Source organism: Esox lucius, chromosome 23, assembly GCF_011004845.1.
Source record: "Esox lucius isolate fEsoLuc1 chromosome 23, fEsoLuc1.pri, whole genome shotgun sequence".
In the NCBI taxonomy this organism is placed as follows: Eukaryota; Metazoa; Chordata; class Actinopteri; order Esociformes; family Esocidae; genus Esox; species Esox lucius.
In genome coordinates, this window is record NC_047591.1 from 15,172,565 (window position 1) to 15,199,296 (window position 26,732).

General features: G+C 45.4%; 1 protein-coding gene across 6 annotated transcripts in view; it reads left to right on the forward strand.

The window, feature by feature from the left end:
* The window catches only part of anks1b (ankyrin repeat and sterile alpha motif domain containing 1B), a 152,086-nt gene that overhangs the window by 118,087 nt on the left and 7,267 nt on the right, over positions 1-26,732 (forward strand). For 5 of the 6 annotated variants that reach the window (XM_029117186.2, XM_029117189.2, XM_029117187.2 and 2 more), the window contains 7 exons: positions 965-1,063; positions 2,121-2,273; positions 17,415-17,522; positions 18,239-18,439; positions 19,825-19,866; positions 20,505-20,630; positions 25,084-25,155. In XM_029117186.2, the coding sequence (XP_028973019.2) occupies positions 965-1,063; positions 2,121-2,273; positions 17,415-17,522; positions 18,239-18,439; positions 19,825-19,866; positions 20,505-20,630; positions 25,084-25,155 (801 nt within the window). The remainder of the gene's footprint in view (positions 1-964; positions 1,064-2,120; positions 2,274-17,414; positions 17,523-18,238; positions 18,440-19,824; positions 19,867-20,504; positions 20,631-25,083; positions 25,156-26,732) is intronic. The other variant, XM_029117188.2, reaches the window with a different exon arrangement.

A 26,732-nucleotide genomic window follows, 5' to 3' on the forward strand; every position in this document is an offset into this window, starting at 1 on the left:
AGAGAGGACAGGACAGGAGAGGAGAGTGGACAGGAGAGGAGAGTGGACAGGAGAGGAGAGTGGACAGGAGAGGAGAGTGGACAGGAGAGGAGAGGGGACAGGAGAGGAGAGGAGACAGGAGAGGAGAGGAGACAGGAGAGGAGAGGGGACAGGAGAGGAGAGGAGACAGGAGAGGAGAGGAGACAGGAGAGGAGAGGAGACAGGAAAGGAGACGTCACAGGCTCAAATTGTGTCTTTCCATTGAATAGGTGTGTTATTGGGATGAATGCATGGTTACCACCACGGTGTTTAAGTAGTAATAGTAAAACCACTAACATGGACACTTCTACACAGGAAAAGAAAACAAATGTAAATGTATGTTATGGCTGCTGTAGTCTGTTTTTTAAAATGATAGGACAAGATGTATTCAGCTGAGAGGTCTTTTGTCTCCAAATTTACATCTAAGAAAATGCTCATTTTATCTCCAGCCGAGGGAAAATCAATTTCTTCTTGAAATTTCTGAAACCTTACTCTCTCTGTCAATATATCACTACCTGTCTGTCCATTTCTGTCCCTTTACGCGTCTTCTTCTGTCTGTGCCCCTCTACCTCTTTCTCAACCCTTACTTGTCGGACTCTACATTTTTAATTGTCGCCACACGTCTGTCTAATGTGATTCTTCTTCAGTTCTTCCATCCCCGCCCCACTTCCATCTCATTGTCCGTCCGACCCGGTAGCGACAGGCCTCACGTCAGATTTATTAAATGTCAAAGCCGCCACAGGGCCGAGGGGGAGGGCCTCGTCTGTCGATCCGTCCCCCTGCTTTTCGTGTCCGTCGTTCGAGCAACTGAGGAACAAGTTGGGTTCTTGGTTGATGGTTTTTGATGCATGCCTGTTAGCCCAAACTACAGGGTACTGAAATGAATAAATGGAAGCGTGTGTGACGATAGACGGCTAAGACGATGTCATCTGTGTTCCCCTTGCAGGGCAGTAACGTGGTGGAGGACCAGGACCTGCTGGAGATCGGGATCCTCAACTCTGCCCACAGACAGAGACTGCTTCAGGCCATCCGTCTGTTGCCCAGGGTCAGTTCTGTGTGGGTTCGGGCCAGATTGTGCGTGGGTGGAGGGGATACGGACAGGGTCAGTTCTGTGTGGGTGTAGGCCGGATTGTGTGTGGGTGGAGGGGATACGGACAGGCTCCTCGTGAATTGAAACAACCCACTCACAAGGCCTGGGGTGTTTTTAGAAAATCACCGTCAGGTGGCTGTTGTGAAGAAAATACATCAGAACCTGTTGGGTCCACTACTGCCTGAATACGCAGACAGACAAAAAATAGAGCCTACCTGTATTGTGCATCAGTTGACAGAAATGGAGAGTGTGAAACTGACACTGAAAGAGAGGGGAGCCAGTATAAGTAGTCCTGGAAGAGTGCATCAAGGAACTCTGGGTAACCCATCCTCGAACTTTTACTTGCAGTCAGCACTCCTCTTCAGCACGTTTTCAAACGACATGGAAAGACTCTTTCAGTGTCCCTCTCTCTTTCTCTCCATTTTTCCTTACTCACTGTGTGAAAGGGGGTGTTGCAGATTTTCGGGAATTGCAACTAGATGTGCTTGCTCTAATGTCCCAACTCCTGTGAAAAGTTTTATGCTGATTCTTTAGTTGTTCTTTGTACAATATCATCTTCAATAAGAAAAAAGCAGAAAAATCTTCTCTGAAGACAGCGTGTTGACTGAACACCAAAAAAGAATGCAAGGAAGCACATCATTTGAATTGACTCATGTCACGTCGGCGCACACCACACAAGTAGAGAGAAATAAGCGTGCATTTGGCTAATCCCAAATAAACTCTTAGCCCTGCACCTCTTGTGGTTCCGATAGGCAATATGGGATTCTCTGTAAATGCTGACACTTGTCCAATCCATGGGAGCTACACTTTTATATTCCATTCAGCATTTTAAATGCAGCCGAGGCTATTCTGCCTCCATCCATCTGTATTTTGCCCCTCCCTCCCTCCCTCCCTCCCTCCCACCCTCCCTACCTCTCCCTCCCTCTGCCTCCAGTTTCGGAGTATCCTGTAGCATGTTGTCCGTATGATCTGCTGACCGCACCCCACCCCCCCACCCCCCGCTCCCCTCCAGGTGCGTCCCGTGGGTTACGATGGGAACCACCCCACCTCGGTGGCCGAGTGGCTGGAGTCTCTGGAGCTGGGGGACTACACCAAGGCCTTCCTCATCAACGGGTACACCTCCATGGAGCTGGTCAAGAAGATCTGGGAGATAGAACTCATCAACGTAAGCCCTTTTCTGTTTTAGAGGGCCAGTGGTTCGGCCTCCATTTTGGTTCGGTACTCACTGAAAAACGGCTGATTTATCAAAGCTCCTGAGAGCCTTGATAAAATATGAAAGGACTTTCTGTGTGTCCAAGCTGAGTATTACACACAGAATATCTCCTGTATTTAGTGGTCAGCTGATTAAATGAATGGTTGGCTCCTGTAACTAGAGAGTACAGAGGCAGAGGATTGCGGATTCCTCTCTGGGTGGTGATACAGAAAGGAATGGTCCTCTGGAGGAGAGAGAGAGGAGAGAGAAATTAAGAGGTAGGGTGATGGGAGGAGATGGGGAGTTATATAAGTGTGTGGGATGCAACATCTCCTAACACTGGGGATACCACCCACACTGTGTGCAGGGCTGTGCGTAACACCACTCTACGGGGTCTCTCAATAGTCTCTGTGGCCTTGTTTCCTCATCTCTTCTCTTTACAAACACACGGGTGGGATTCGTCTCAGTACTCCTATGGAGCCTCCTTTCCTCGTCTCCTTTCCTTGTCTCCTTTCCTCTCTGTAGTCAACAAGGGGAGAAGTGATGTGGCGTGAATATAGACATTTGAATTAGAACTGTGAATGTCCCCATAAGGATAGAGCAAGGTAAAGCGTGTGATTCCAGTGTGATACTGCTTCTCTGTCAGATATGGGATTTCCCCTCACTCCATTTATAATTAAAACACACTGCTTTATTAGCGCTTGGGATGGTGACTCGTGTGTGTGTTTTCGCGCTCGCATGTGTGTTCCCTCACAACTAAGCCATGAGAGCGTGACCCCACGAAACACTGAGGTTTCCTACATCTGATTATTGTAAATGATTATTCGTGACATATCTAACATGACGGTGATGCTTTGCCAGTAGTCAGTGTATGATCCATGTCAATCCACAGAAACCGAATAAAGATTCAAATAATTTAAATAATGATAATTATACCTAACAGTGACTCTCCGTGTTATCATTAGCAGCAGACTTCAATGTTTCCTCTGTGAAGACAATATCCTGAACAATATCCTGGCTTCTTTCCAAAATACATTTAATACAGGCGAAGTATACACCCTGCAAACCCTAACTGATGAGGAAACAAAATAAATGCAGAGATGTGTGAGAACGTTTCAGTGAATTCTCCATACAAATGAATGGAAAGTCAATGTGAACAAACAGACTGTACAGTAAAACTTGGAAACAATCACAGAGATGTTTTCTATTCTGGCCAGAAGCTTGAGACAGGTCTGCAGGCTGAACCCTGCTCTCTTCAATAGTTTCAATATATCTAACTTGTCAAGGGCACTAGAAAAGTTTACAGCGCCCTCTCTCAGTCCACTGGACTAGGAAATCAATTGTCTACCGTTAGCAGAATATCTGCTGTTTGTTGTCAGAGGGCCTACAGGAGCAACTAGACCTTCTGCAGAAATTCTGTCAGACTAAAATAATGGGGAAATTCCCAGATACCAAAGGAGTATTCCAGAAGTATGGCTTAACAAAGTTACGGTTTCCTCAACATGGCTTCTCTTGACCAAATTATCCCTAGGCGAAGTGAAGTGCAAATCGGTTGGAAACAATTACAAAGGCCCTAATAGAAATGTAAAAAGGCGATTATAGTAAACATGATGAACATCATGGAGTCAAAAGGTACTGCACAATATTTTAGTCGCTTGGAACAATACAACTTTGTTACCACTTCCAAAAATAATTTGTTCTGATGTTGCCATTTCATCTGTACCAGGATTGTTTTGCTCTAGTAGGGTTATAAAATATATAATGCTATATATAAAATATATAAATAAAAAGCAGTTTATGAATAGAATAAAACACCATTCCTATATTGTCTATGTAATGTGCCTACCATTGCAGTCTCGATATACTGTAAGCTAGTAAAAAATATGTTGGACATATTTCCAGCAGTTTAAACAGAACAACCAAAGATATTGAAAATAAATTAAACTCTGTTAGGCAAAACAAAGCAATGTGGAAGAACACAGCATTTGATTAGTGTATAAGCCACACAGGCCACATTCCAATACTTCAGCTATGTTTCCTCTCTTCTGCCCTTTCCTCTCTACTGTTTCTAAACAAGTTGGGACGCTGCGTAAAATATAAATAAAAACAGAATGCAATGATGTGCAAATCATTTAAACCCTATATTCAATAAAAACATTGTACAAAGACAACATATCAAATGTTGAAACTGAGACATTTTATTGTTTCCTGAAAAATATATGCCCACTTTGGATTTGATGCCAGAAATACGTTTAAATACGTTTTAAGTTGGGAAGGGAGTAGACAAAAGACTGGAAAAGTTGTGTAATGCTGGTAGAATATCACACTAATTAATTAGGTAATCATCTACGTAAAATTGCCAAGAGTTTGGGGATCGCATCTACGGTACATAATGTTATTAAAAGATTCAGAGAATCCGGAGAAATCTCTGTATGCAAGGGACAAGGTCAAAAACCAACATCGTATGGCTGTGACCTTCGGCCCTCAGGCAGCACTGCATTAAAAACAGACACGATTCTGTAGTGGACATCGCTGCATGGTCTCAGGAACATTTCTGTGAACACGTCGCTGCATCCACAAACGCAAGTTACAATTATTCCATGCAAAGAAGAAACCATATATAAACAAGTTCCAGAACCGTTGCCGCATTTTCTGGGCCCGAACTCATTTAAGATTGACTGAGGCGTAGTGGAAAACTGTCCTGTGGTCTGATGAAGAAAAATTACAATTATTTTCGGGCATCAAGACGCTGTCCCCTCCGGACTGAAGAGGAGAGGGACCTTCCAGCTTGTTTTCAGCACACAGTTCAAAAGCCATGATCTGTGATGGTATGGGGATGCATTAGTGTACATGGCATGGGTGACTTGCACATCTGTGAAGGCACCATTAATGCTGAACAATATATACAGGTTTTGGAGCAACATATGCTGCCATCCAGACCACATCTTTTTCAGGAATGGCCTTGCTTATTTCAGCAAGACAATGCCAAACCACATTCTGCATTTATCACAACAGCATGGCTCCATACTAAAAGAGTCCAGGGGCTAAACTGGCCTGCCTGCAGTCCAGACCTGTCCCCAGTTGAAAACATTTGGTGCATTATGAAACAAAAAATATGGAAAAGGAGACCCTGAACTGTTGAGCAGCTACAGTCCTATATCAAGCAAGAATGGGAATGCATTAGACTTTCAAAACTACAGCAATTGGTCTCCTCAGTTCCCAAACGCTTACAGAGCATTGTCAAAAGAAGAGGTGATGCAACACAGTGGTAAACATGCCCCTGTCCCACATTCTTTGAAATGTCGCTGGCATCAAATTCAAAACGGAGATTTCAGTTTTCCACACTTAGGTTTTCTTTGTACTATTTTCAATTAAATATAGGGATACATTTGCACATCATTGGATTGTGTTTTTATTTGGATGTTACAACTTCTTGGGAAACGGGGTTATATAATTCTGATTGCCAAAGCAGTAAAAAAGGTGAAATAAACAATGTTAACATTAAATGTAGAGTGAGAGAACGAGGGAGGGTGGGAGGGAGGGAGTTAGGGGGGAGGGAGGGAGGGAGGGAGGTAGGGGGGGGGGGGTAGTAAACAATACAGAGAGGATGGTGGAAAGAATAGTTTCCCGATGGCTTTCCCATTAAATCACTTTATAATCGCTACGGGCAACAGATTCTGTGGCAAGTGAGGAGACAATGGAGAAGCAGAGGGCATTGTTGAAATCTTTCAAAATAAACTAGTCTGTGTATTTGTGCCAACACACCTGTGTGTGTGTGTGTGTGTGTGTGTGTGTGTGTGCGCGCATATGCAGCCTTGCTGTTGCACAATTAGAGCATTGCTTCATAAACACTTTTCAATCCCCTCCATCTCCACAAACACACCCGCATCACATTGTAATGTTATGAGAACGTGTTGCTCCGGCCTTGCTTGCCATAGCAGTGAGCTGGATCCAATGTTGGTGCTTGTGTTTTTCAAACAGATTGCCAAGTCTTTCTCTCATGTCAAACACCTAAACCACCTGGGCCTCAGTGGGGACCAAATGTCCAAGCACCTCCCTGGTCAGAGGAGTCAGTCATTCCAGTCGTTTTCAGCGACAGCATATGATCTTTTTTCGCATCTGCTTGAAGACAGACTCCGCTTTAATCCTGGTTCTATTTAAAACCGCTTACATATTTGACATGTAGTCCGTATCATTGCTACGGTGACCGGGATCCCTGCCTCGGGTCTGATAATCACGGCACTCCGCGTGTGACCCTCAGAACAACCACCTGGCGCGTGGAATGACAACGTCCCTTCATCCCGTGGCTTTGCTGTTAATTATATATACATTTTGAAGTCACGATGCATAGCTGCAAAATAAATTCACACTAGTTCCTCTTCACGCCAGTCTGCTTCAGCCACATGTAGGACTACGACGTGGCTGGATATTGGAGAGACGGCCGCAGTAACGCATCCAACCACACGATGGCACCAAAATCTTATTTCAGCCTTTCCACTCCACGCTGTTGTCAGGCAGAGGGGAAGCGGCACCTTTATAAGAGGAAATTGCTCTCATTTAACGTTAGGCTCTGAGAGCCCAGGACGGAGTCGTTAGGAAATTCACTGTGATTGGAAAGCTTTCTGATGAGCTAAAGCGGCAGAGAAGTTGAGGATGTATTTTCCCTAAGGACCCGTTCATCCGACGAAGCTAGGAAAGCAGATGCAAAATAACAGGAGTCGGCTTGCTCGCCTCGATAATGGACCCTTTTCTTTCTCTTGGCTTTTACATGCTTTACACTGCAATCAGGAATAACCATCCACTTGAATAGTTCTCTGCAGTGTCCCTACATCAATTGGCCACCTTGAGGTGGTCTTTATTCAATACAGTGCCTTCAAGAATTATTGTGCCACTTGTAGGAATTGTACCTTTGTGGTTAAAACGGTTTAAAGAAAAATAACTAATTCTTATCAAGAAATACATATTTTTCTGATTAACAGGTTCGTTTGAGTCTTGGAGTTTTGCCGCTATGCAAAGTGAAGCGGTTGGTATAAGAGGTAGAAAAAATCTCCAATCACATCACAGTTGGATTATGCATGCATATTCTCCCAGCTCATCAAATATTACAGTATAAAGTACTAAAATGATTGAAAATAATCCTGACGCTCATGCTATTGAGAACAATATGTATTGATTAGAAATATATTTTCTAATATTATATATTATTTGAAAAAGTTTACTTCAGGTCAGCCTTTTTTCCTAGCCCCTTTTGCTCAAACTTACAAAGAGGTACAGTTATTCTTGAGGCGATATAATGCACAGCTAGAGATGTGGAGATGCGGTAAATCCGTACCCCCTCTGCCTTCTTGGGTGTGTTTTAGTAAAGAGTTTTTTTGGGAAGTGAGAGGATAAGAAAATAATTGATATTGTGGCTCGGGGGGAAAATGTTTCTTGCCTCTGAAATTTCTGAACACAGGATGCATGGGGCAAGAAGGTTTCATGTACCATCTCAAAACTGGTTTGTATCTAATGTCCTCAATATAAACATAAAGGCTGGTAAGAGTGCTTAGCTTGGCTGCCCTGTCATTCTGGAACACAATGCAGAATGATGAATGAAATGAGATGATTTTGTGCTGAATGACGGAGGGCTGTTTTTAACGCTTTTCCACGCTCACTAAAGAGTGGCTCTCAAAAGTATTCACACCCCCCCCTGGATTTTTCAATATGTTGTGTTACAAAATGACATCAAAATGTATTTAAATTAGTTGTTTTTGCCACTGAAGAGAGTCACATAGTGTCAGAGTGAAAATAATTCTGTAAATTAACAAACCAAATTAACTAAACAAAGTAATTGATTGTATTTGTATTCACCCCCTTTGCTATGAAAGACCTGAATGAGCTGAAGTGCAGCCGATTGCTTTGTGGAAGTCACTTATTTAGTTGAATAGAGTTCATATTTCACATGATTTCAGGTCAAACACACCAGGTCCCACAGTTGGTTAGTAATAACAAAAACGCCATCGTAAAAACAAATGGACGTTCAAATGAAATCCAGAATCGGGTTCTTCAAAAAAAAGCAAACGGCTGAAGTCTCCAGGACTTGGGGTTGGATTCATCTTCCAGCGAGACAATGACCCAAAAAATAAAGCAAAAGCCACACCGGAGTGGACCTCAGACCAACTGAGAACATGTGGAAATTTGATCCAACTTAATTCTGCTTAAGCAAATTTGCAAAGAAGAACGGGCAACAATTGCTGTGTCCAGATGTGTTTTACATATTCTAATTACTTTAGTAATTTTTTTTTATGTTGTTGCACAACAAAGTGAGGGTGAACAGTTTTTGCAGCCACTGTGTTCATTTTAAATGGGACAAGTAGGTGTAAATGAGTCTATAGGTGTGCTGCGTCATCCTCATCCTTTGCGTGTGAAGGCATGTTTATGGGTTAGTACTTGTGTTTATGCGTGCCTGTTTTTGTTTGTTTGTTTGTGTGAGCATGTGTGCAGATGTTGTGTGTGTGTGTGTGTGTGTATTTGTGTCATCTTCCTACAGGGCTGGACATGTCTCTCTGCATTCCTTAGTGTTACAGTATGAAAGGAAAGAATAATGTAGCAGGCAGACACACAGGCCTTCTCTCTCCTGTCTCTACAGTCTTTGTGGGCGGTCTGAAGTCACCAAACCAGTAATAATAGTTTTGCTTTTTTATCCCACTGCTATCCTGTTGCCATGAGAGCTAAACTAGTAGTTACCATAGAGATTATGTACATGAATGGAGAATGGAGGATTTAAAATCGGATGTTCCTTTTTTAAATTTTTATTTCATACCTTCTCTCACCAAACACAGGGTGTGTGTGTGCGCACATGCTTCTGTGTTTCTCACCTTCCCTGTCGCCTCTCCAAATGCACAGATTGTCTACCATCACACCACCAGATGGTTCCTGCCTTCGTTAGCCACAGCAGGATTCACACACTAATACACACACACACAGACGCACACACACACACACACACACACACACTCTCCTGGTCAGTTGGCCTCACTGCTAATCCGTAAATAATTGAATGTTAATGCATGTTTTGTGGTAGAATGATTCTAAATAGGGTGTGCGTGCGTGCGTGCACGCATTGGATCCGTGCTCGCTGTCTTGGTAGAGGGTAACATTAGTACTTGGTGTTGTTAATTAGCGTGTGGGTGGTTTGCCTGAGGTCTGTACAGTACCGTGTTCCCGTCTGTGACGGATGTTTGTTAAAGACCGTTTCCTATCGCAACGCGCTCCTACGCTGGAGCAGAAGGGAGTTTACAGAGCGTTGCTGTATGCCGGAATAAGCCATTCCCATCCTGACACTTTTAGACTGCCCAGGTACCGAGTATCGCGTATCATGAGAATATGATTACGAGTCGCAAGCTAGATGGGTAAGATTACGTGTAATAAATCAGTGTTTCCCAACTCCAGGCCCTGAGCGCGACCAGTAGTATGTTTTTTTTTTTTTTATGTAGGCCAGGACAAGCTGATTTCGCTTGCCAAGAAATCATCAAGCAGTGTGCGTTTATCTGGGGCTACTGCAAAAATGAGTGGTTTGAGAAACGCTGTGTTACTAGCAAACTCTCACTTTTTATAGTTCAGTGTTCCCACATACACCCTTACATATATTGTCATGGCACATATGGCTTTCTGTAACCAGGCAGTACGCGACCATGATTCTGTGAGGCGGAAAAAGAAAATCTGAGGGCAAAATGGATGTTTCCAGAGCGTGTGGAGGTGGCAGAGCGAGGGAGTGAGAGAGAGAATAAAAAGGAGGAGAGACTGTGGTAAAGACAGATTCAGTGAGCTGTGCTCTTGATTCTATTCTAGGCTACAGTGTTGTTGGATTACACAGCGTGATTTAACTCTTTGGAGTGTGCCCGGGCTGTACCTGGATACACTGGTCCTATACTGTGGTGGTTACATTACGTTTAACAGTATGCATGTGACATGTATTGTGACACTAAGCCCGGTTAACAAAAGCCTGAGTGTAAATGGTCAGATGCTTGATTCGTTTTCAGGTCCAAATGGGCTCAGAGATGAGAGCTCCAACCCCCCCCCCCTCCCTCCATGGACCAAAATCTCCCCTCCCTTTCTTACGGTAACTTTTCTGTTCACGTCGTAAGATCCTCAAGACGTTATGTGTTCACAAACCCACGTAGGCACGTACACAAACACGCACGGCCACGACGGCAGCCAATGTGCACGAGCCCATCTTTGTATGGGCCTTGCGTCTCCATAGTAACGAGGTGGAGAGGTGGGGGGGGGGGGAGCCGGAGTAGAGCGGGGGTTTCAGGCAGAGACATGTACGAGAGCCAGTCTTTCTGCCGCAGCCGAGGAGAACGGGGGAGTGGCAGAACGGCAGAAGACCTCTGCAATCTGGAGATAGGGAGCTGAACGGGAGACGACCTGTGTGGAGAAGAGTGAGAGGAGATGAGAGGAGAGGGTGGCTAAGGATAAGAAAGACAGAAGGAAGAAGACAGGAAAAGGCTCCTGGGCTGCGGTGTGTTCTTCAGGGCTGGATAGTGACTCGCGGTTAGCGACATATTAGCCTGTCTCTTTGAGAGGGGGAAAGAGAGAGAGAGAGAGAGAGAGAGCGCGAGGGGGGGAGAACAGCAGGAACCCACAGTCCCAGAGAAGGGTGTCGGAAATCGAGCATTCTTTCCTCCGAGTCCTTTCAGTGACGACACGCTTGTACAGAATACTTCCGAGAAAAGGTGAGTCCAACAGGAATGTGTGAGGGGGAGCGAGAGAGAGAGGGTGAGGAGAGCAGAAGAACGGAGGGGGGGGTGGATACAGTAGAAAGAGGAGACCGACACGCTGAGATGAGGGAGGCTGTGGGGGGAGTAAAGCGTTATTGGTGTCGCTTTGAGAAACACGCTTCAGCCGTTCTATTGTTTGTGCTTTCTGCTGCCTCTTCCTCAGCTTGTTTCATAGTACAGCTTCTGCCTCGGTGTCTTTCACTCTCGTTTTCTCTCTGCTCTGGCGGCCGTGCGTTCTATGGGGCGTTCGGGGACCCAAGGGAATGGGAACATATGAAATGCTCCTTTGCCATTCAGTCGTTACTGCTGACTAGAGACTATGCGGTCTGTGTGTGAACTTTCCCCTCTGTTTTCAAGAGGAAATTGTTAGGACTTTTTCCATGTCCGTGCTTGTTGAATTGTGTATGGGTTAGGTTTAGAATTAGAGTTAACTGTTCAGGAGGTTTTTTGTCTTCGGAGTAAGTTTGCGTCTCTGTATGGTCAGTGTTTTTCTTTACGCACTGTGAAGGAGGAACATCCCCACAGAACCTCTGGTCTGCCTCACCTGTTCGGATCAAGTTCAGAAAGGTGTCATCGTGGTGTCACCTCTAAAGCAAGGTTAGACGGAAGACCAAGATGTAGTGGACACGGCTGAATAACAGACATCCGAGACCTGCTGGGGATTGCTCTGGCCATGCAGCGCTGTGTAGAGGAAGCTCTGTGGTAGAAGTGAGACGTGTAGGATTGCGTCGGCCTTAGTGGAGCACACAGTCGCTCATGCGTACAAACTCCTACACGTTTGGATACGAAGGCACGTTCATACACACCCTGTGTTTTCAGTAGACGGATCTTTACTACTACTACCTTTACTTCTAGGATCGAGTCTCGGGTCTGTTCATGCTGTGTATGTGAACCTAGTCCCAAACACCGGGTACTAAAGATGAGTTCAGAACACTTGGCGTTCTTCTCCGGGTCCTCCAAAATAGCAGTAATTAGTGTCATATGAAGCTTTAGCCCCTCTGTAATATGACTATTATTGGGGATTTCAGTTTCAATTCTTACGTTTTGGAAAACATCAGTTTAAAAAAGACATACTTTGAAAGCGTTCTTTGGTGATGAAATGTAATTTGATATGAAGTATGAATAACCATTCAAGTTTTGAGTTCTCTCTCTTTTCTACCATGTTTACAATGATATCCATAAGTTGAATTTCATAACCAAATGCATCCGGTTGACAGTAGCGTAACCTTTGGAATGTTCCGGTCCACAGGTCAAAAAACCAAGCTCAGTCAGCATGGCATGAATTCAATGAAAAAGCTTGGCGTTCGCTCAATGCTCTGTTGGATTTGTACAGAAAGACTTGACTGGGAGGGACTGATGTGTAAAACATCGGGGGACATATCCTTGACTAGGCCTTAGGTCTGTTTTTGAGGGCTATGTCAGAATATAAAGAGAAAGACAGACACAGAGCATAATGGTAGCAGGAGAAAGCAGGAAGAGGGATTTAATTAATTAGATGAAGGGAGAGGTGGTTACGGGAATGCGAAAGGAAAGAAGGAAACGGAGAGAGCGATCAGACGAAAAGGCATGTCGCAGCAGGACGGCAAACACGTCTTCCCGTAATGATGGCTGTACAGGCCTCTTAGACGAGGAGATAGAGGCAAATCCTACCACCTGGTTTAAAAAAGTGATGCCAAATGGCCAATCTCAGCCTGCCATCCAGCTGCTGACCCAGACCCACCTGACCAATGAAATCGTCAGGCCGTATTAGGGTTGCACTACATTCCGCTCAGACGACCTCCATAAATCATTTTATTCAACAGTCAAACTTCTGTGTGACAGTCATACTGAACACAGACTTCCTTTATATAGTGAACTCCTTTGACGCCATCCTACAGTGGCAGTACTTTTTGGCGGATTCTAGACTACACATTGATATGCAAAAGGATGGGTTTGGTTTTCAATCACTTACACATGTCACTCTGACCGGCAAAGTAGCAGGTAATGTATATTGGTTGTTTTCAGTAAAGGTTTTGGTCATTTTCACATTATACCCTTCGGAGAGTCGGACAGTCCATGATGGATCAAGGTGTGTGTTTTAAGTACAATAGGTCCATTTGTTAAATGCATGTAAATCTCAGTAGGTCATAAGAGCATAGTTACCAACAAATGAGAACAGTCATCTCACCAGGTTTACAAAGCAGACATATTGACAGAATGGGTCCCAAAAGATGTCAGAAGAAGTGTACTTTTAAGGGAATAAGGTGTCATTTGGAGTGCCCTAGAGCTGTGTGGAAATGTCAGTTTCATCTAACGCTTTGAAGTATCAAACCCAAACTTCCCCTTTTACTAATCAAGAAAAGAGAATAGTCTGTTTCCTGTCCTCCTTTTAGCCCACCCTCTTATAGTTTATTCCATTTACCAAGTCAGCTCATTGCAGATCCAGTGTGTGTGTGGCAGATTTAGTGTGAGTAAGTATGTGTGTGTGCTTGCCTGCATGTGTGTGTGCATTGCAGTGAGATCTTGTTTTTCCTCCAGCATTTGGCACTATTTCTGTCTCTCAGCGACACACAGTGAGCCAATACAGTCACATTCAACACTAGCTATTAATGGTGATGTATCCACGGCCGAGGTGGTTTTCCAAAATCTTCTCTCTCATTGGCTGTTGTCACTGTCGTGAACCGAACAAATTCTCCACCCCTGAGAACAGACTATATCCTCTGGAATCCGTCTACACAGAAGGCCATATATTCTTTCCCCATCGTTCATTGGTGTGGGTTGGTGTCTTTATTTTTGTCCCATCTGTCCCTCCATGTAACTCGGACACAACTAGCTCAATGTTGTGGTTAATCATGGGTCCTTGCCAGATGGTGGCGCAATAACCAGCGATTGTTCTGAAAGGTTAGGTTGCTCAGACTCAATATTGTTATGGGGTGCCTACACTCATGCATGAGGTTTGCCATTTTGAGTTTATTGAGAAACACTTCAGTCACTTCTATGATGGACCCTAATACACATCTATTTGCATTTCCATATAATCTTTGTTCAAAATAATATACAGTATTCCAGATTAGTAGCTACAACACAACGGTCATTTTTGACAAATACATATTCTATAATAGTATGTATGTGTTTGACAGGGTATATTTACAAACCCTATCCATGAACAACATAAAGCGTAAACCACAAATTGACCACATGGTGGCGCTATAATGGAAGAAGAATGAAGAAGTTAACAGTCAATAGGTGAAGTTCACAACACTGCTGGGTGTCATTCTGCTGTTATGAAAATCTTCTAACAGACAGTTTGTAAGTAACAATGTTACACAATAGCCGATATAAGTACTATGTTTGAGGATTGAAGCTCTGGCTCTGTACAGTTCTGTGGTTGCCAGGCAACCAGCAGTTTCAGCTCCCCCAATGACGAAGACATTGGAGACTGCCAGGAGTAGGTCTTCCTCACAATTGTGATTGACACCACTACAGTGACAGGGCTCAGAGAACTGTGATTGGTTGAAAGGTCACTGTTGCTCAAGACGGACAGGGGTAAGAAGAAATGTATTTTGTTTCAGAATTATTTGCAAGTTTTTGCCTCCAAAGAAGGGGGGGGGGGGGGGACCCAAGATGCCCATCCCCCCTCCGCCTGGCACCTGTCTCCTCATGGGGGGGTTGGGGAGGAGGAAGGGAGGTACGGGTATAGGAGGCAGGGTGTTGGGGGAGAGAGGGAAGTGGTTGTGGGGGGTGGGGTCCCTCATTGGGGAGTTGTGGATGGGGGATGGGTGCGGGGGTCACCAACAGTTGTGAGTTCAAAGTTGAATGACTTCGAAACTACTCATGTCATTCAGTGGATTTGAACTCGCAACCCCTGGAGTCAAAAACAGCGACTTTGTCACCCATCCAACATCCCAGACCACTGGCTCTTCCAAACTGACCATCTATTTAGAAAGCCACACTGCTCCTACCATATCTAACACCATCTCATATCTAACATCATACCATACACAGAGTCCCTTGTGTTTGTGAGCTTCCACCATAGCCACAAGGGGAAAGCAGCAGACTTGCCATTGGTCGTACGTTCAAATCCAGCTTGAGACCTGTGTTTTGAAGACGCGTCCGTTTCCACTTGCAAATATGAACGGCCTACATCGCGTGGTGGACTCGAACTCGCAACCATCTCACGCGAAGAGTCACGAACCAAGTTGGGCATCCATCGTGGTTGTGGGGGTAAAGCCGCAGGCTCTGTGGCTGATGGTTTGGAGTTCAAAACCAGGTAGAGACGTGAATTTTGAAGAGAGAAATTGGAAAGTATTTGGAACTTGGGAAAGTACTCAGTGGATTTGAACGTGCCACCATAGCTCCTCCACTATCCCGACCAGTATGAACAGGACTGGGAGCTAGGGTCAGTCAGTTGTTTTTATGGTGACTATAATCACAGTTCACTAAGGCTATGTGTCCCCTCTGGCATTACGGCAGCGTTTAGAGGATTACGGTTCTTACTGTATCTGTCCCAGTTAAGCTGGTAATCAGAACTGTTCGTCTGGCCTAACGGGAACGTTAACGGGATTACCCCATCGATTAGCAAGAGCGCGAGCGCACACGCATCGGGACTAGCCCACAGCGAACAGACACTAATCGTGGTGCGCACTGAGCGAAAGAACCACACAAGCGCACGCACACACACACACACACACACACACCGGAGGCTACGTCCCAAAGCGGTTCATTCATGGGAAGAAAGTCAGCAATGCAGGGCAAGTTACCCAGCTTGATCTGTGCAGCAAACTCTCTGCTGAAACACTGCAATCTGGAGCGAGAGCGAGGGGTTGCTTTGGCAATGTAAACAAATGTCTCCCATGCCAATGAAGACCCTCTGAATTGAAATGAGTGAAGGGGAGACATGGTGCCATAGAAAGAGGCGCTAACAGAGAGTGAGGGTGATTGAAGGGATGAGAGAGAGAGAGAAGTGGTAGGAAGATAGTGACCGGGAAGAGTCTGAGTTATTGCCGTATATTATTTATTATGTAATATTAATATTCTGCTTCATGTATTTCACTGACATTGGAAATGTGACCTATTGACTTGTCATGTCAGGGCGGCTCATTGAATTAGACTAAATGGAATTTAATATGGAGGAAGGGAGGAGAGCAGTAGGGAGAGTGAGATTAGAAGAAGCCGTATTGAGAATGTAGGGTAAGCTAGAGCCTCTATTGCAGTCCCTCAGAGTCTGTATACACAGAGAATGAATTGAATATAAATGCAAATGAGGGCATGGCACAGGAAGAGGAAATGCATTTGTGTCTCTGTCTGTGTGTGTGAGAGACAGAGAGACTGCTTGCTGTCAGTGATGGTCAGGTCACCTTTAAGTACTCATCAATCCAGAGTTAACATTAAAGTAGGTTTTGATCAGGGAATAGGTTGTGTAAGTGTGTGTGTGTGTGTGTTTGCACGCTTGTGCATGCATGTCTGCCTTGTTTGTATTTACAAGGTGGCGTGTTGGTTGCTGTTATCCAGCATTCCCTGGGACATGATGAATGCAGCACTGGTGTGTGTAACTCTGTATCCATAGCGACAGGTGAACGTACAGAGGTCAAGGCTTTGTGCAGCAGATGATGAGCTAGATATTGGGTATGTGTGGGGAGGTTGGAAATACACATTTATTATTCACAGACTCACACATACACACCTATATACACAGGTACACAATATGGTGTAGGTGCACGCATGTGAGAGAGATGGAGAAAGACAAGGAAAGTGGGGTCCTCCCAAAATATGCTTCTGAAATCTCCAACCATCAAAAAGCAGAATGATATGTTAAAGTCTTTGATGGTGGTAATTCTTCCAATTAGAATTATTCTTTTATGGGATGGAGAACAGTGGAATACAGATCAAAACATTTCCATTCTGATCCATCTGATTGATTCATTTTTATTTTTAAAGTGCCTGAATGTTTGGAGCTTATTTGTGTAGACAAATGCTGCTCTATTCATGAAATCCCCTTTGATCATTTTATAGTGTGGTGTTAACATTTAAGTGTGGTTAGTGTTGATTTCACATGGATATATATACAGTCTTGGTTACCAGTAATTGTTCATGGAATGGAAGATTAATAGAAGGTTGGAGATCATTTGGTTCCTCTTTTGGTTGCCCCTAACTTTGCTTATGTTTTCATGTGTGGTAACAGAAGTAATTGATTGAATCATTAATGTGGCTGAGAGTTGAAAATTAAAGGGAATTGAAGGACTAGACAATCGCACACAAACTTCTCCTACAAACGTTCACAAAAACACACATTTTGGCACATCAAAAACACACAAACTATTCGAGATACTCTCTTTATCCCTCAGTGCTGACCGGTCTCTCTACAATCCCTCAGGTATTAAAGATCAGTCTGATAGGACACAGGAAGAGAATCCTTGCCTCGCTGGGAGACCGGCTTCACGAAGACCCTCCACAGAAACCTCCACGGGCCATCTCCCTACGGGTAAGTGTGTTTGTTCTTGTGCATGTGTGTTTTCATGTGTCTGCGCAAGTGTGTTTGTCTTCTCACTTTTATCCCAGATGGCAATAGTTTTCCTAAAGGACTGCAAGCAGTGATCTTAAGGTTAATATCTCCACTGCTGTTAGTATCTTTCCCTGGTTGGCAGACACAAAATGGACACTGCCCCTGCCCCCCCCCCCCCCCTCTCTCCTGGCCTGTCCTAGATACCAATTACAAGACACTGGCTTTCTTTTCCCAGTGCATTTGGGTCTAATATTTACAGAGGCCCGGGAAAGACCTCACCTCCTGGGACTCAATTTGATCTGGTATCCAGGATGTGGCTGCTCCTTTGCAGCCTCTCAAGGCCCAGATGTCTCAGTTCTTTGAACAAATCAGTCTGGACCTGGGCCCTTCTCTGTAAACCTTGCTCACCTGAATCAGAATTTGAGAAGTTTGTTCAGGTGTGCCAGCTCTGGGATACACTTAATATACTGAATGACTGGGTGTCCCCAGGAGAGGTTTGACAGCTGCTGGCCTAGTACCTACAGGGAGGGAATCTAGTGTACAAAGAGAAGACTGAAAGTTGATGCTACTTTGCTACTGGATGTATGCTATTGGAATTCCACTTACCTCCGTTTTCGCCTTCAAAAACAGAACATCATAAGACACCTGCACCACCCTTTTATTAAAAAAGAATCTCTCCCCCCTGCTCCCCCCAGGAACCCGGGGGCTGCCACACCCCTCCCCAGCTGTCTCCGGGCCAGGCGGCGTACACCACGGCAGGCATCCCGGGGGGCTCACTGGACGTGCAACACCTCATGATGCAGGCGGACGCGCGGCGACGCCAGCGCTCCAACGACAACTATTTAGAGGATGTTCCGCGCTCCAAACTAGAACGGCAAATGGCCCAAGTTAGCATGGTAAGGCCGAGAGGGCACCCTTAGCCTGCACTTCCAGTGTATCCCCAGTTCACTTCTCTGCTATGTTATGTATATTATTGCTGTGTTTTTGCTTTATATATTTCTTAAATCTTACTACGTAGTTGTCGGGGGGCCATGCCACCTGAATTTCATTGGGCAGGATGACGCGGTGTTATTCGGTGTATTTGATAAATAAACTTTGAACTTTGCTGTAGTACAGAATCATCCGAGCTGTGTGTTAGCTAGAGGATAAACCAGTATGAAAGTGTATGCCGTCTTTGCTGTCGGCCACTCTTTAAATCCCTGAAATTAAATATCAAGCTGTATTACGATGGCGGTTAATCTCTACGCATCAGTATGGTTTTTAACCAGGCGCAGTAACCGCTCACCAACACATTAGCATCCTGTTCAAGCACTCCATCAATCCAGGCAAGCAGGTCTCTGTCCGCGGGAGCAGCTGTGTCCAAGCATCCCTTTGATCCGCCAGCATAACAGTCCCATCACCCGTGTGTGTCTGAGTGCGCGCACGTTTGTGTGACTCACGCAGCTTATCACACCGGACACACTCGTGCGTTTATACACGACTGACTTCCTTCAGGTACATTTGTGTTGCGACTCTAGCGTTGGCCCTTTAGAGTGGCACTCAGGTGAGAACTGTGACTCAGCCGGATCTAAAAGACAGGAATAACAATGTAGACACGAAGAGAAAATCGGGAAATCCTCTCGTCACTCAAACACGTTAGTTCTTAATGACCTTCCTGCCTGTCTGTCAGAATATATAGAGTGCCCCGGTGTTTGGGATAGGATCTAGACACTCTCCGTAGTGATCATCCTGTCGGGCTCACACTGCGGCTATTTACCCAGCGTCGTTATCCCTGATTAGCTCACCTCCAGAGCAGCTCATTAAGACGCTGACGGAGATGACACAGAAAACCAAACAAACAGGGCCCTGCAGAGTGGCGGACCTGCACCTGCCATGGGACTTTAATTAGAAACTCTCTCTAAGATGGAAGGATCTATCCAGACACGTTGGGAAAAGTGCCTGCTTGATTTTTTTCATAGACCATACAGTTGGATAGAGGTCACATCTTTAGATTTAAGCTATGGGTGCATGGGTAGCGCCAACTGGGAGACAAATAGCACCGTGGTTAGAGCGTTGAGCCAGTAGCTGAAAAGGCAAACATCTGTTGTGCCCTTGAGCAAGGCACACAAAATAAATATATATTGAGGGCTGTTTCCCTTGGAGAAAGCCCTCAGTGGCGCCCATGCCCATGCGCCCATGCCCGGAAAGGCCTTGTGGCTAGTGAACCCTCTATCCAACTCCATGTTATAAACCAACTTCCTGTTGTCCTGATCCCGGATCTGTATTTCTATTCATTTATTAGTCTCATGATGTTGGAGAAAGACCTTCTGCAAGAAATGATACTGTAAGTTGTGGATGTCTGTAATGCCAGTTTGCATTCAATTATGTTGCCCATAGTGAGACGTCGAATGTCATTGTATGTGAAAATTTCAATGTGTGTGACAAAAAGTCAACTGTCAATATATGTGTTATATATGCACCATTTGTTAAAAATGTGATCATTTAAATTTTTTTAAAACATAATATAGTGTTAAGGGAGAGTTAGGTAAATATGTTCTGTCACTGTTTCTGTCAAAAGCAAAAAACGAGGAAGGATTGTGGCCTCTCCACAAATGCTAAGGGAGGAGTGAGTGTCAGAAGGCCAGTTGGGGGTATTAACCAGATTGAAAAGTTACTTAAGTGTCTTGATATGTCACTTCAAAGCATGTTAAAATGAATTCAGCACGAGCAAAGGAAACATTCCTCCGGCATTGGAGAGACAGAGAGTGAGGGACTTAATGTTTTTAAAATGTTGTTAAATGTTTTCATTAAGCTGGATAGAACCTGTTACATGATAACAGTACCTTGTATTTAGGAGAAAACATCCGACAGACTAGATATGTCAAATTAGAATATGACGCAAGTTTGTTTATTTTCCTGCAATCGGGCTTGACCCCCTTATCCCGAGCCTGTGTCTCATCGTTCTGTTGGTTGTCATTTCAGCAAGGCGACTGGTGTGAGCCAATCACATTGCGTCCTCCCAACGAGGCCACGTCATCCACTCCGGTTCAGTACTGGCAACACCACCCCGAGAAGCTCATCTTTCAGTCATGTGACTATGAAGCTTATGTGAGTAGACCTACCCCTACTTTAAAGAGTTTGTGTGCGTGCGTGCGTGCGTGCGTGCGTGCAAAAGTCTACAATATCATGTTATCATATACCACAGAAATGTTGGAGAGATTCCCCTCTGTAAAGGGGGTCCAACATGAATACACATGCACCCCCACCCAAACACACACCCCCTCCGTCCTGGCCCACAAGTGACACGCGCTATGACTTCTGACCGGATGTGCTCGCGTTTCCTAACCAAGGAACATGAGGTATTTAGGAATGAAACAAGGTTCCACCATTTCATACAGATCTTTTAACAGAGCAGCTGTTATTTTAGCTTCCTGTTACGTAAAACCAACCATGTTACCACGGATACTCTATAAATGTACATTTGATTGGCTTAGTTCCATAACCCATGCAACACTGATGACAACTACCCACTTTGAGCTGGTGAATCATTGTGGGAGATGATTGGCTCCCTTTCAGAGGCTGGATGTTCCTATTGGCTCTTAGAGTTAGCCGTGTAGAATTGTGACTGGCTGTTGCCCAGTTGTGCATAATGATGTTGTGTAGATGTGTGGGCAGGGTTGGCAAGAGGATTATAGATAGAGAGTGAGTGTGAATATTAGGAACAGAAATCTATTTTTTTTTTTTTTTTACAGAGAATGAAGGAATAGGGAGTTGTTACAGGGAGAAAGAATGAGAGACAGGAACAGGACCCACAATAGGTCTGAAGTAACCACTTTGGACTTAACTGGTTGACTGATGGACAGGGTGGAGTTAAAGGGTTCTGTCTGTTGGACTGATGGACAGGGAGGAGTTAATGGGTTCTGTCTGGTGGACTGATGGACAGGGTGGAATTAATGGGTTCTGTCTGGTGGACTGATGGACAGGGTGGAGTTAAAGGGTTCTGTCTGGTGGACTGATGGACAGGGTGGAGTTAAAGGGTTCTGTCTGGTGGACTGATGGACAGGGTGGAGTTAATGGGTTCTGTCTGGTGGACTGATGGACAGGGTGGAGTTAAAGGGTTCTGTCTGGTGGACTGATGGACAGGGTGGAGTTAAAGGGTTCTGTCTGGTGGACTGATGGACAGGGTGGAGTTAAAAGGTTCTGTCTGGTGGACTGATGGACAGGGTAGAGTTAAAGGGTTCTGTCTGGTGGACTGATGGACAGGGTGGAGTTAAAGGGTTCTGTCTGGTGGACTGATGGACAGGGAGGAGTTAAAGGGTTCTGTCTGGTTGACTGATGGACAGGGTGGAGTTAATGGGTTCTGTCTGGTGGACTGATGGACAGGGTGGAATTAGGGTTCTGTCTGGTGGACTGATGGACAGGGAGGAGTTAAAGGGTTCTGTCTGGTTGACTGATGGACAGGGTGGAGTTAAAGGGTTCTGTCTGGTTGACTGATGGACAGGGTGGAGTTAAAGGGTTCTGTCTGGTGGACTGATGGACAGGGAGGAGTTAAAGGGTTCCCTGCCCACCCTCCCAGACATGATGATGTGATAGGCACAGCCTGGCAGGGCCATACTCTCTGGTTGTTGTGTACTATGTATTGGCCTTTGCCAGGCTACTGAAGAGAGATGAGAGATGGAGGGAAGAGAGGAGGATGGGGAGTTTAAGGGAGGTATATAGGGAAAGAAGTGGAAAGGAGGTAGAAGCGTATCGTAGGCAGACAGCAACTAAAAATGTACAGTGCAGGCCAAAAGTTTGGACACCTTCTCATTCAATGCGTTTCTTTTATTTTCATGACTATTTACATTGTAGATTCTCACTGAAGGCATCAAAACTATGAATGAACACATGTGGAATTATGTACTTAACAAAAAAGTGTGAAATAACTGAAAACATGTCTTATATTCTAGTTTCTTCAAAGTAGCCACCCTTTGCTCTGATTACTGCTTTGCACACTCTTGGCATTCTCTTGATGAGCTTCAAAAGGTAGTCACCTGATATGGTTTTCCAACAGTCTTGAAGGAGTTCCCAGAGATGCTTAGCACTTGTTGGCCCTTTTGCCTTCACTCTGCGGTCCAGCTCACCCCAAACCATCTCGATTGGGTTCAGGTCCGGTGAATGTGGAGGCCAGGTCATCTGGCGCAACACTCAATCACTCTCCTTCTTGGTCAAATAGCCCTTACACAGCCTGGAGGTGTGTTTGGGGTCATTGTCCTGTTGAAAAATAAATGATGGTCCAACTAAACGCAAACTGGATGGGATGGCATGTCGCTGCAGGATGCTGTGGTAGCCATGCTGGTTCAGTATGCCTTCAATTTTGAATAAATCCCCAACAGTGTCACCAGCAAAGCACACCCACACCATCACACCTCCTCCTCCATGCTACACGGTGGGAACCAGGCATGTAGAATCCATCCGTTCACCTTTTCTGCATCGCACAAAGACACGGCTGGTGGAACCAAAGATCAAAAATTTGGACTCATCAGACCAAAGCACAGATTTCCACTGGTCTAATGTCCATTCCTTGTGTTTCTTGGCCCAAACAAATCTCTTCTGCTTGTTGCCTCTCCTTAGCAGTGGTTTCCTGGCAGCTACTTGACCATGAAAGCCTGATTCGCGCAGTCTCCTCTAGAGATGTCTGCTGCTAGAACTCTGTGTGGCATTCAACTGGTCTCTAATCTGAGCTGCTGTTAACCTGCGATTTGTGAGGCTGGTGACTCGGATGAACTTATCCTCAGCAGCAGAGGTGACTCTTGGTCTTCCTCTCCTGGGGCGGTCGTCATGTGAAGTTTCGTTGTGGCGCTTGATGGTTTTTGCGACTGCACTTGGGGACATATTTAAAGTTTTTGCAATTTTCCAGACTGACTGACCTTCATTCGTTAAAGTAATGATGGCCACTCGTTTCTCTTTACTTAGCTGATTGGTTCTTGCCATAATATGAATTCTAACAGTTGTCCAATAGGAATGTCGGCTGTGTATCAACCTGACTTCTGCACAACATAACTGATGGTCCCAAAAAATTCCACTAATTAACCCTGACAAGGCACACCTGTGAAGTGAAAACCATTTCAGGTGATTACCTCATGAAGCTCATTGAGAGAAGACCAAGGGTTTGCAGCGCTATCAAAAAAGCAAACGGTGGCTACTTTGAGGAATCTAAAATATAAGACATGTTTTCAGTTATTTCACACTTTTTTGTCAAGTGCATAATTCCATATGTGTTCATTCATAGTTTTGATGCCTTCAATGAGAATCTACAATGGAAATAGTCATGGAAATAAAGAAAACGCATTGAATGAGAAGGTGTGTCCAACCTTTTGGCCTGTACTGTAAAACAAAACAGCTGGAAGAAAAACAAATAGAAACTGAAAAGGTATAAAGATCTGAGGAGTGTAAAGAGGGAGCAAAGGGGAGAGTTGAGGAGTGTGAGGAGGTAGAAATAGGGAGAGTTGAAGAGTGAAAGGAGGTAGAGACTGGGAGGGTGGAGGAGCATAAGGGGGTAGAGACTGGGAGGGTTGAGGAGCATAAGGATGTAGAGACTGGGAGGGTTGAGGAGCATAAGGAGGTAGAGACTGGGAGGGTTGAGGAGAATAAGGAGGTAGAGACTGGGAGGGTTGGAAGCATAAGGAGGTAGAGACTGGGAGGGTTGAGGAGCATAAGGAGGTAGAGACTGGGAGGGTTGAGGAGCATAAGGAGGTAGAGACTGGGAGGGTTGAGGAGCATAAGGAGGTAGAGACTGGGGGGGTTGAGGAGCATAAGGGGGTAGAGACTGGGAGGGTTGAGGAGCATAAGGAGGTAGAGACTGGGAAGGTTGAGGAGCATAAGGAGGTAGAGACTGGGAGGGTTGAGGAGCATAAGGAGGTAGAGACTGGGAGTGACAAGTGTATTCAGAAGAAACGCTGTCATTAAAGCACTGTTTCTAAAAATGCAGGGACGCCTTTACAACACACTGTTCTGACAAAACCTCCAACAATTATCCTATTGGTTAATCCTGATGCCCCAAAGCCCTGTATTATTTTTACTGTGTATACACATGCACACTCTAAAAGGGAGGCATAAGAGAGGTCTAAAACATTATTAGTGTTTTCTATATGAGACCAGGCCACATTCCCTTGAGACCATAAGATTATTTATAACAGTGCCAGACAGAGCAATAACCAGCCCAGACAACGCTACAAATACCACCAGACGAGTCTGCCTACATCGCATTAAGAAATGACTCATTCATTCTACAGTCTATAAAATATTAGATAAATGAAGTAGATATAATTCAGGGTAAGGTTGTGTTTCTAGAAACTACCCATGAGAATAGTTAGACCTAAAACACACACACACGGCACTGTCCGGACTAGAGGAATGTCTTCGTCTCAAATATTTTCTGTTGTTTCAAATGAAAGCATTGGGCTTTTAGAAGTAACTTGTTTGATTATTTACATAATACATTGAAGAATCATCAATTGACAAGCCTGTAAAATAGCCCTCTGATGGAATTTGAACTAAGACAGTAACTGTGTCTTTGCAGTACCTGGGCTCTATGCTGGTGAAGGAGCTGAGAGGAACCGAATCCACACAAGATGCCTGTTCCAAGATGAGGGTAGGTATCAATGAGCAAGTCCCTCTCATTTATACAGCATGTCCCTCCCATTTATACGGCGAGGAATGAGTGTCTGTAGATTATACGGCGCAGGTGAGTGTCTGTAGATTATACGGCGCAGGTGAGTGTCTGTAGACTATACGGCGCAGGTGAGTGTCTGTAGACTATACGGCGCAGGTGAGTGTCTGTAGACTATACGGCGCAGGTGAGTGTCTGTAGACTATACGGCGCAGGTGAGTGTCTGTAGATTATACGGCGCAGGTGAGTGTCTGTAGACTATACGGCGCAGGTGAGTGTCTGTAGATTATACGGCGCAGGTGAGTGTCTGTAGATTATACGGCGCAGGTGAGTGTCTGTAGATTATACGGCGCAGGTGAGTGTCTGTAGATTATACGGCGCACACATTCCCATGCGGGTAGACACAGTATCAGCCTGCTGTAAACACAGTCCCTCCTGGATATGGGTACACTTTAGTTGGTCCTCAAAAGTCTGGGATCCAGAAAGGGAGTGTTGGAGGGGAGGGAGTGTTGGAGGGGAGGGAGTGTTGGAGGGGAGGGAGTGTTGGAGGGGAGGGAGTGTTGGAGGGGAGGGAGTGTTGTAGGGGTGGGAGTGTTGGAGGGGAGGGAGTGTTGGAGGGGAGGGAGTGTTGGAGGGGAGGGAGTGTTGGAGGGGAGGGAGTGTTGGAGGGGAGGGAGTGTTGGAGGGGAGGGAGTGTTGGAGGGGAGGGAGTGTTGGAGGGGAGGGAGTGTTGGAGGGGAGGGAGTGTTGGAGGGGAGGGAGTGTTGGAGGGGAGGGAGTGTTGGAGGGGAGATGGAGTGATGGAGGGGAGGGAGTGATGGAGGGGAGGGAGTGTTGGAGGGGAGGGAGTGTTGGAGGGGAGGGAGTGTTGGAGGGGAGGGAGTGTTGGAGGGGAGGGAGTGTTGGAGGGGAGATGGAGTGATGGAGGGGAGGGAGTGATGGAGGGGAGGGAGTGTTGGAGGGGAGGGAGTGTTGGAGGGGAGGGAGTGTTGGAGGGGAGGGAGTGTTGGAGGGGAGGGAGTGTTGGAGGGGAGATGGAGTGATGGAGGGGAGATGGAGTGATGGAGGGGAGATGGAGTGATGGAGAGGAGATGGAGTGATGGAGAGGAGATGGAGTGATGGAGAGGAGATGGAGTGATGGAGGGGAGATGGAGTGATGGAGAGGAGATGGAGTGATGGAGAGGAGATGGAGTGATGGAGAGGAGATGGAGTGATGGAGAGGAGATGGAGTGATGGAGAGGAGATGGAGTGATGGAGGGGAGGGAGTGATGGAGGGGAGGGAGTGTTGGAGGGGAGGGAGTGTGGACAGATGGTTGGATCAGAGAGGGAGGAAGACGGACAGGGGAGAGAAATTAATACAAGCTCCTCTTGAATATATTAAATCTACGACAGGTGGAATGACGGCACTGGGGTAATACTGATGTTAAATCATACCCTTCCCCACTGCGGCACTGCATAATAAGCTTAATAGGAAAAAAAAAAAAAGAGGGAACTGGCAGAAAAAACGGCACTGGCAGAAGCGAGCGGGTGGTAGTATGATATATACTGTGGTCTGGATT